The sequence below is a fragment of the Anabas testudineus genome, chromosome 2 (genome assembly GCF_900324465.2).
Source record: "Anabas testudineus chromosome 2, fAnaTes1.2, whole genome shotgun sequence".
In the NCBI taxonomy this organism is placed as follows: Eukaryota; Metazoa; Chordata; class Actinopteri; order Anabantiformes; family Anabantidae; genus Anabas; species Anabas testudineus.
In genome coordinates, this window is record NC_046611.1 from 29,514,712 (window position 1) to 29,526,268 (window position 11,557).

The 11,557-nt window shown below is 39.9% G+C and overlaps 1 protein-coding gene across 1 annotated transcript in view; it reads right to left on the reverse strand.

Moving 5' to 3' along the window:
* The window catches only part of arhgef4 (Rho guanine nucleotide exchange factor (GEF) 4), an 87,912-nt gene extending 80,284 nt beyond the window's left edge, over positions 1 to 7,628 (reverse strand). Inside the window, exons 1-2 of the mRNA XM_026361871.1 lie at positions 7,233 to 7,628; positions 3,638 to 3,667 (exon numbers count right to left, since the gene is read on the reverse strand). Coding sequence (XP_026217656.1) covers positions 3,638 to 3,667; positions 7,233 to 7,424 — 222 coding nt within the window. The 5' untranslated portion in view covers positions 7,425 to 7,628. The remainder of the gene's footprint in view (positions 1 to 3,637; positions 3,668 to 7,232) is intronic.
* Positions 7,629 to 11,557: the final 3,929 nt, after the last annotated feature.

The window sequence follows — 11,557 nt, forward strand, 5'->3', positions numbered from 1 at the left end:
AAAGAGGCTGAAAATAAAGAAGGTCACAGCTGTGAGAACCACTTCTTGTCACAACTGATTTTAATATTGATCCTTCTGACGTACGCTTTCATCTGAAAAGATAAGGATATGTTCTACAAAAAAAATTAAATGGGCCTTTAACAGGTAAACACGACATGCATTTTTAAACCCTTTATGAAGGGCGAGTCTGTGTGTTATTAATGTAAGGACTTAATAAATAAATAAACCAGAATCCAGAATATACTGTACAGTATAATGTTTAAGACAGGACAGATACAAGAAGGTTTCCAAGTTACTGCTTCTTCTGTGGCATCAAACGTACAGACATATGGGCCCCGTTACCTACAACTGTTCAGTTGGTTGGCAGTAACTAAAACGATGCTCTTCACAGCATGTAGGCACCATCAGTGAATACACACCACACTCACCACATCTTGTTATCCCAGAACTGACACAGTGTTGAAGAGCTACAGACTGATATTTCCTTCTATATATTTGTGATGGATTAACCAATAAGAATTTCAAACTCTATATTCTAATAATAGATCATGACACAATATTAAGGAGCCTGTCAATCAAAGTTATGAACAACGAGCTAGTGAAGCCAATGTAACCTCTGTTTGGGAGAAGATCTGTTTTTCAGCAGCACGTTAACCTCAAGCACACAATCAAATCTGCACACACAAAGGGTCTTAGAAGAACAATGTTAATATTCAGAAGTGGCCGAGCCAGGGCCCAGACCTCAATCCAATCGAGAATTTGTGGACTTGAAAAGAGCTGTTTACTCCTAATCCCCATGCAACCTGACAGAGCTGGAGCAGTTCTGCACTCTGCATTTGCAGTGTCTAGACGTGCAAAGCGAGAGTGAGACCTTGCCTTCAATTCTAGTTGATATTTAAATTGCCTGATAGAGAAGTCAGGAACACAAATATTGTGCTACAAATGTTTTCACAAAAAACTCCCTCAATACTAACACTGACAGTGACAGTGGAGACTCAGAGAGACCAATGCTATGCACCTTCATGCCGGCCTATTAAAATTACACACAATGAAGGTGTCAGTTAGCACTTGGAGTTTTCTTGGCGGCTTTAAATGCCCAAAACCTCTTTGAGATGCCTTGAACACAAAAACACTGACTACAGCAAAGTGAATAACTGCCACTGAAAAGAAGACATACAGTTACGAGAAGAAAACAGCCTATTTGTGCAGACTTCTGGATCAGTTGCACAGTTGCTAGGTTTGAGGTTTTTCCTGACCAAACTATTTTTAACTACAACCATTGGTTCACAGTTTAAAAAAAAAAAAAGAAAAGGAACTGTGGGAAATCGGCACACCCAGACCATTCCCATTTTTAGAGATAGAAAGAATTTGATAACTAAAATGAATAATACAAAATAAGACAGTTTAAGAAAAATTATATACCTTACATTTTAGAATATAGCTGAAGCAGTAAAAAGCATGGCCACTTGAGGTTTTGATTTATTGTTCACTTTTGGACAACACTGTATCCTATGCAATCGGGCAGTACAATATCTGTATAATTAATTGTACCAATCCAGTTAGCATATATTCAGCTTAGGGCTGGGCGATAAAACTATAAAGATAACATCTATACCTTTTAGACATGGTCGATATAACTTGGATAGAACCACTTCCATCCATGTTTTGACACAAAAAGCCATGATAATGAGAATAGCACTACACAAACCAATCATGGCTGGAAAGGTTACAGCCACATCAAGTTGAAAATGACGAGCAATAGCGTTACCAAAGTAAACGTCCCAAAGGACACAGACCAAGGCTCAAAAGACGAAGATAATGTTGAAAGAAGACTGGCAATGCCAATATAATCTTTTTACCATCTGAAGCAGACTGTATGAGCTATCCAGGTTCAAATGTGGGTCACACTACAGGCAGCAAATACACTCTTTTGCACCGCAGTGGTACACAGAGAGGGGTCCTAAAGGCTTACGCAACCAGTTCCACCTGACTCTACACTTCTGAGGTCTGTGGTTTGCTTTCCAGGTTCTCCTTGAGTAGTTAAGTCACAGCACAGAACAATTACAGCCTCTACTGAAACAGGGTACTACCACTAAACACACATGTGGTTTAGGGTGACCCTTTGAAACTCATGAAAAGCACTTTAGCTGTTTTCTAGTAAACAGGTAAAATGTAAACAGAGACTCCAATTAAGATGCAAGCTCAATACTCTTATAATTATTTTTAGCATCTGCCCGCCAATGTGTGAAATTGAAGTGGAAAATCTTAGAGGTAGACTGTTGAAGTTAAAAATGAATTTGACAAAACGCAGGTGAACCCCCGAAATCTTTCACAAAATCAGGATATGAGGTTTCATTGTTACACATTTAATAGCTGTACTGTATGTCTTAACTGTCAAATCAAATGTTACCTTACACCCATAGCCTCTGTGCAGCATATGACACCCTCTGTTATTAATGGGGAAGAAAGGTAACTACCTCCATTAAGTTGCCATAAAACAAAAATATAGAGTCAGCATTTGAGGCGCTAAGACCGAAACAGCAATGTGTTTAAAAAGCAGTTGTTTTCAATTTGCCATGTGTTGTTTGATGCACTTAAGTAACCCTAACACTGTACAGACTCTTCTTACCACACCCTTATATTGGAACCAACCAAACAAGGTCCCTCGGTCACGTGGCTTTTAGGAAATCGGCTTACTGGAGATAGCCAACCGTAACCTGGTTACATAAATACATGTAAACAAACTAACTGAAAAGCAATTGAGAAAGTCTAGTTTGAGTAACCAACCTAAGAGTGTGAAGGTTTATCAGACACAAAAACCACAGTGCAGAAGTTTTTAACACTGTAGTGCCGCTCAGGAGATATAGCACAGTACAACAGTCAGAATACATAGTAATGTACAGCACACGTAATGAGAAAAAGGAGGGTGCAGATTTCCACCAAAGTCAAACAATGTGCTCACTTGCTTTCCCACCACAGTACCTGACTGTCATGTATTTATTTATTTATTAATTTCAGAGCGTGAGATAGTTCAGTGAGTTTCATGTTTGGACACCTTACACATGATTAGCTAATCTTACTTAAAAATTGGAAAAAATTGAATGGTGTTTCTACAATAGAGCAAAAACCTTTTTCACATCGCACATGGTGCAAATTTGCCAACAATCAAGCCTTTTATTATGGAGTTACTGGTGAGACACAATTATTTACACCAATCAGTGGAGGTAATAAAATGTCTTTGGGATGAATGAACTGACATAAAAGTGTTGGACAGCAGCTATTTCCTGAGTATTTGTATTGAAACTCGTGTCTCTCTTGGCCAAAGGCGCCAAACAAGCTCCAGCATGTCACTACTCCATCTAGACGGCACCTCTGCCGTAAGCCACAACAGACAACAGAGACTGGATTAGCGCACGTTCAACTGACATCCTCAAAGTTCATTCAATAATATTATGATGACACACATGGCTGGTTAAACCCGATGGCCGACACTGGTGCATAGTGTTCCAACCAACCAATAACACAAAGTAGCTGAGACACCAATGCACCCATCTGCTGCCAGTGGAGCAGAACCAGTAAGACAGGTTGTCAAAAGTTATAAAAGAAGATGATTTTTGGTTGTTGTTGTTGCTCTTACCTGTGCAGCAGCGGACTTGCATCTGAGTTTCTGAGGAAGGAAACAGAAAAATGAGACTCATAAATACATTATTTCTGTAAGACATTTATAGGATTATTTGTTAAGAGATAATGGACTGATGTTTAAATGTGAAATGCCATAGTCAGTTCGGATTCACAGCTCTGACAGTAAATTCTAACGCTGACCTACTTTCACAAGCAAATAAAAAGGACCAAAATATCAGTAAAACCTCTCAAGCCACATCTGCAGCGTATGCCACTTCTCGTCTGTCCATTTCCATCCTCCGTATGTTGGCGAGAGCCACACAGCCTCTTCACAGCGGTTATGTTTACATCTGTCGCTGAAAACTACCCTGCAACTTGTCATAAAACCAAGCTGACTACAGCTGGAGGAGCAAGGCCCCAACTTTTCAGGACCAACTTTCAGCAGCAGCGTAGCCTCATAAAAAGTCTCACTGGTGTTCTCGCAAACTGCATATAAAGCACAGCACTTCTTTAAGAGGCACCAACTGTTACATATGGTGTGTCTGCAGAGCTTTGATGCTCACAGAAGAGAGGATTCCACATAAAGAAAAACTTTTGGCCTCTTGAGAAAATAAAATGAATACAACACCTATTAAAGTGGGGGTGGTCACATGGAAAGAACTGCTCAGACAATACAGTATTACCAGTCTGTATGAGACAAGGTGGCGCTTACTGTATTAAGCCGAGGCTGTTGGCACCATTTTCAAGAGAGTTAAGGCAGCAGAGCACGGGGGCGACTCCTTCAAATGTCGAAACAATGGGAAAAACATCAACACCCTGGGGAACTTAGGGTTCAGTGTCCTTGTGCCCAAAGACGCTTTGTCACGTGGACAGGAGCTCAAATCACCAACCCTACAATTAGTGGCCAACCTGTTCTACCTCCTGAACCACAGCTGCCCCACAAAAGAACAGCGAACGGACGCAGAGCAAACACTCTTCTCAAAGCTCCCTCAGATTAAATCAAGCCCATATTTGGGTCAGTCCAGGCACACGGCCTAATACATTACAAGACTTGATACTAGAAGTAAACCGGTGTGATTAAAGCAAAACCACTGAATTTTACAAGGCAAAAAACAAAACCTATGTCTGACTTTAGCCCACACAGAAAACCAGAACAGAGAAGTGGGACATCCACAAATCTAAATACAAGATTCACATTACGGATTTCATAAAGCTTTCAACCCCTTATCACTGGCTACTTTAAAATAATTTTTTCAGTTTCAGTCAGTGAGATAGCAGCATGATGGAATTTTTTTTTATCACCCAAGAAAGTATAGTCACATGTTTAGAAAAACGATGGTAAGCCCTGTCTGGTGTTCACAGATATGGTCAGGTTTCAGTCAGTGTCTTGTCCTGAATCCTCCAGTCTAACTTTCATGACGATGGATTGTCTTTATGGTTTCCTATCAGAGATGATAACTTCTGGACCAGCTACACCACATCTAGTGATTTTTGTAAATGGTGGTTAGAAATCAAATGGTCAGTACCAGGTTCCCTGCAGACAATGGATTTTATGCTCCTGTGATGACAATTGAACAACGCAACAACATAGCTTTTGTAAAGCTTTTGGTCCCATCAGTGGATAAAACCATGAGATGTACAGAAGTGAGTTAATTGAGCTTAACGTAATTCACTGGCAAATCAGTGCTTACCAGATCAGGAATTAACTTTCATCCTCAAAAGACGTGGACTGTATAAAGTTGTAGAAACTAAATATCAGCAAGATTTTCCTAAAATGTGATGAGACACTGGTGCTTGGGAAAGATTTTATGGAATAGAGTAAAACTAGAATTGAAATAAAACAATGTATTTAACACTTCACTTTGACCTATGTCCTCACTTTTAACAACTATTGGCTGGATTTCCATATGTTCATGTCTCATCTATAGATCCAATTTCCAAACTGCCCAAAACGTATGATTAAACTAATTAAATGTATTTCTTGTTTTGGGCATTCTGTAATTACGTTACTAAAAAAATATCAATCAGAACAATCACACTTCAATGATGCAGTAAAAGTTTGATAGATAGATAACGAAACTTGTGGACTGCCCTCTGTCAATGTAGACAGACAGGCCGCCGTGCCCTCTGAGCTCTGTCAACTACCTCTAGCTGGCAGACTGACCTAACTGGCCAACAGCTTTTTGAAAACCATATCTGAAATATGAGTGAAGACAAGTGCACAGCCTGCGTGCCTGCACTCGTCCATAAATTGAATCTTGGAATCCAACTGTGTGTAGAGGAGGTGGATGAGTCTGGCTGGATGTGAGCCATGACACATCTGCAATGTACGAGGTTATAAGCAAACACTAATTCATTTCAGAGATGAGGAAAAACAGGAGCTGCAAGAATTATTTTCAAAGCAGTTCTTCTGCTTAAAAAAACAGTGGCAGTGCCAGTTCTGATTAGGAGCACTGTAGTAAAAGGGACAGAAATGTAATTATTCTGTGATTTATGTATGAGCCATGAAGACATGACAGATATTGTACAAAGTTCAAAGCACACTTGTAACGTCTTGTAATGAAGTCACATTATTGGAGTGATTTGGTCTCTAAAACTGGTTTGTCATGGTGCAGCACCGCTGCTCTGAGCAGGATTCCTACCACTGAACAGACCAACAGTCAACTACTGTATAATGATCTTGTCTGTAAACATTACAATTGGTCAGTGTGAAATGCAGGTATGCTGCTCCACATTGGTCTCTGTCTGGCTCCAAAACATCTGAAAATAAGATTTTAGCAGCTAAACCTACTGCAACTCTAATCTGGAACAATCCATATTCATTCAGTGTTCCTGGATACTAATGATTTTTGAGCTGTGGGTGGACCAGTACAAGCAGATGTTCATGTAATTAATACTCAACTCCTTCTTACTTCTGTAAGTTAGTTAATTTCCAACTGTGTTTCCTCTTTTACACTGGTTGCAGGAAGGTGAATGTGGAGTTCAGGTTCTTTTGTTCCACAGATACTAACAGGTTTTTAACTTTACACTGAAGGAAACACACAGATGTTCTGTGTTAGCAGAAACAAAGCAACAGCCAGAAAACGTTTCATCTCTACCTGTTATGTGCAATTTTAGACTTCCACGAAACATCCAAGAACACCCCTTGCTGCTCAGACCTCCCACGTTATGGTGACTGCTCCAGCCTGACTGTGATTTGTGTACAGATCTGTTACACATGGACAGTAAAAACATCTGGTTTCACGGAGTAAGATGCGATTTGCATAAACTTAACTTTTCTTCTGTTGTAAGGAGCCAAAGATGTTAGAAAATATCTTTAGTTAGTTTCATGGAGTAGCATCTCTGCATAAACACAGATTTCTAAAGTCTGCAGACTGGAGGGAGTTGTTTCAAGTGTGGACAGAGCACAAATACACTTGGTGCAGTATGGAAGTTGGTTTTTCTTTTCTTTTTAACATACTTTTACACTTTGTTTTTTAGGTTCAATTCCTTGACAACCAGCATAAAGTTAAATGGGCGTTTTGTGTATTCATTTCCCCAGTTTGGGTTCGTTTTTTTAGTAGCTTCACCTCTTCTATACGTTGCAGCGTGTTATCAGGTCAGAGGCTCACCTGGTACCACCTGAGCAGAGCCCAGCACAGCAGGTAGGCTGCCAGGCTCCGCGTGGCGGTTCGGTATCTCTCCGGTTCACAGGTGAGGAGGCACCCGGGCGGCTCCGACCGTCCCCCGCCGCTCCGCTCCTCTCCGCGGGCCCACCCGTCGCCCTCCGCGGACGACTCTCTGCTGCTACCCGAGGTGTCCATCGGTGTTCCCCCGCCACAGTCCGGTGAAGTTTGCGTGAGGCTCCAACGACAGAACAACAAAGTGTCACCTCGAAGTAGAGTCGCGGCGCCGCCTGCTACCTCCAACACCTACTTCCATAGTGGCAGCTCCGCTCCTCTCCCGCACACTTGACGGCGCTCACGCCCGCTGTTAATGGAAGCGTCAATCACGCGCACGCCCAGCAGTTAACTAACCCGCAACTTTGAGTCCGGAGAAGCCCCAGTGCACGCGCACTGAACTTTCAAATTAAAAGCCTCAGGACTCGCCTTCACAATCAAGCTGAGTATTTAGTATTTGCGCTTTTATTCAACAGCTCTACAGGCTTACAGCGCCCCCTGTCGGCAGAATCCTTTAGCACTACATGACAACGACACTTGATTTATTCATTGTCGTTTTATGGAAGAGGCTGTTGAAATGAATTGATATAATATCAAAACTGCTGCAATGCAATCCGGTCAACCTCAACTATCCATACCTTCACCACCACCTGTGTGTGAATGTTAAAGCAACACAAAATCTGCAGCTGATTTACACTGTAGTCTAATTTTCCTCCCACATATTCAGCACCAAGGTTCCTGTTGGCTGTTGTGACTAAATCATCTTTACTAATTCTATAACTAATGGTTTTCTCTAGAGCTTTCAACGGCATCTCATCGTTTTAATTTAACAGTGATTTCTGCCCTTTTCTTAATCATGAGTTGTTATTGGTATCCCTCAGTGAGACTATGAAAGCCTGTTATTCAAAGGGAGTATTTGTATTTGTATTGCAGTGTACCAGTATGGTATTTTCATCAGATGCACAGGGTGCCAGAAAACACAATCAGATGACATTGATAACAATAACTTGAACAACTTTTTTTTAATTCAAATAGTTTCTTTCCACTTACACTGAGTTAAGATTAAAAAATTAACAATCAGTGTACGTTGGATCATACACAACAACCACCACTACACCAGGCCAAAGACAAAATGCCTACAACCCTAACACTGCCTAGAAATACTCTACTAACATTATTCTTCCCAAGCTGCTCCATCACTATAACATCCACATTATTGATGCCAGCACAAATCAGACCAACGAAGAGACCCACACTAATTGATTTCAACTTTGTGCAGATCCTCTAAAGTGACGTACACCACCTGAAATGACACAGACACAGCTACAACTTTTAGCCAAAGGTGGGAAAGGTACTTTATACGCAGGTATGGTATGATCAATCCATGACAATATCATCATTAACACCTGATGAAAAATGCAAATAAGCTAATTTACTGAAGTACTGTCTTTCTTTTCATTTTCTTTGTTGACTGTTAATCAACTAATTCACTGTCATCTTTGGAGTCTAGACGATTCTACACAAGTAAATGAAAAGACTTGAAAATGGTGAAAGGGCTTCACACTCACCTGGTCGTGGCAGGGGTCGGCGTAATCACAGATGTTCTGTGGGAAGATGGAACGCATCAACATTTTCACCTCTTCAGGATAAACATAGGTGGGCTGACACAGAGTCCCTTCCTTCACACCAACCTTGTTCAACATCTGGAATAAAATGAGAGGAGAGAAAGAGCTGAGAAAATTTGATGACTCCTGGTGGCTGTAAGAAATTCTCAGGGGGAAAGATTTTTGGTCCCACTTTTATGACTAAGAGTAGGAAAAATTTATCAACACTCCTAAATTAGAAAATCACCATCTCCACTTTTACTGGTTAAAGATGTGAGAGTGATTTCTAACAACCAAGTACATTAAAAGATGGAGTTTGGACAGAAATTTAACTGAAACTCCACCATGAAAATAAAGGAGGTACAGTCCCCTCTGAACTTCAGCTTTTATTTGATGCTATAAACTGTCTTGATTTGTTAAACAACAGAGAAGATGGCACCTTTTCTATCAAAATACTGGGACATGTGATTGAAAGATGTTTTTTGTTAACTACGTGTCCTGTTAGAGTGATTTTCAAACAATAACTAGCTTTAAATGACTGCTCTCGCATATGATTGTAGGGACTACCTACAGTTGGAGAACTAATGAGCAGTTGCTGCCACAAATACAGAAGTACATGTACTGTACTCCTCCATCAAACACAACTGAACTTGCTGCAGTAAATGATCAAGTTTAGTCTAGATTCTGTCCCATGTGCCTCATAAATCTTCAGAATTTAGACCTTAATAAGTTTAATAAATGTCCAGACAGACAGACAGACCCACTTCAACTCTAAATTTAACTCTAAACTCTACTTACATTGAATCATCCCTAATGTATTTCATGTCTTCTATGAAATGTTTATTAGTACTAGCAAGTACAGCTGAGTTTAACCACTTTATGTACTTTCAGGTAGTTATATATAGTATAATTTATAGTTTCAGTGACTGACTTTGTATTACGAATCAGCATCTGGAAGTAACTAATAACTAAAGATGTCAAATAAATGTTAATAAGTAAAAGTAACATGATGTAGAAATACTTTATTAAGGTATAAGTACATCTAGACTGTAAGTTTTACTGTTCAACTACAGTACTGGTTTAATTTCTTTACTAATTCAGTCTTTGTAGAGACCTCTGTTGCTGTTTTTGAAAACTTGTACTGTGTTATACTGTATAATCGTCTATGTCTATAATAAATGTTGTCTATGTGACAAAAAAAAAATGATTGTAAGTTATGCAGTATTTAGATAATGGATGGATGGATGGATGGATGGATGGAGCACTGACCAGTTTCCTCTGCAGAAGCCTGTAGACCTTCTTTCTACGTGCGTGGTCACTCCTGAGGCCTTTGGCAGCACAGATTAGTGATGCTATCCACACAGGGAGACTGAGGAAAGTCACGCCATGCCAACAGAAGTCAATCTCTGTTTTTATTCATTTTCTGCCATACACCAACGTTTCATAATACGTTCATTGCAGAAACGTTGATGGTGCTCATCCTACACTGAATGCTGGGAAAGATGATGGAAACCTTTAGCTTACCCAAAAGAACAGCAGAGGTCAATGTACTCATCCATGACAAGGTCAGAGAGGGCAGCAAGTCTGTGAAGCAGACACAGTGACTTTAGAGCTGGTTTTTGAAGATGGATATTAATCATTCAATTCATATGTATAAAAAAAATATATATTTTCTTTATTATAATAAAGAACATGTTCATGTAGACTTTGGGAAATATTAATAAATATCATTTAACAATTTTGCAGTTTGATGTAAGACAAACATTTATCATAAGTATTCGGGCAAAGGTGGCTCTCTTTTAGATTAACAGACGGGGTCAAATAATCATTTAAATCTACAGGTTCGATGATGAAGATGAAGTAAAGTTCATCAAATCCACATGTTTAAGCCCATTTCTGTAGCTTCTTTGTGTCTTTATGCTACCGGGCGCTGTTGGTTTTAGGAACACTCGGCTAATGTTGCTCCACCTGTGCCGCCGCACTGTGGACAGGTTTAAGCCACGTTTGGAAAAAGGACAGATAAAGTGACAAAGATAATGAAGTTACAACCTACCTGTGACAGTGAGTTCACCGCAGAAGACTTTCTCAGCTGCTGGGTTAGGTGATGTGATGTGATGGTCAAGTTAACAAAGCTAACTAGCTAAAGCTAACAGACTTGGACATCTTTACCAGGATGTACCGTTCCTTCAAGGTGTGGTTCGCTATTCATAATAACTTTATGTGTTAACATGTATCTTATTTATCCATGTGGAACCCAGTGGGTATAATCTGAAAATAAATTTGTTTTGTAGCCTGTAACAAATGTACGTAGCTTGATGCTTATAGTCTATGTTAATGCATTAGTAGTAATATTATATGATATTATCATGTGTATTAATAAGTAAGACTGACAAATGTCTCACTGCTGCCTGAGTGCTTAGAGATGCTACTTCATTGATCCTGCACATGGGAAACAAAGGAGGAAGAATATTACATGTATGTAATATGTATGTTGTCTGAGTGACCGTGCAAGAAGGAGACTAGTGAGTAGAGGCACTGACCACACTGATGACTACTCTGAGGGAGTTACAAGCTTCAGCTTCACAACTTGAGTTCACCAATAGGCACGTGAAAGACTCTATGCTCCAATGGAAGAGGGTTCGTTGGTCTGATGAGATTAAAATGGTGCTTTTT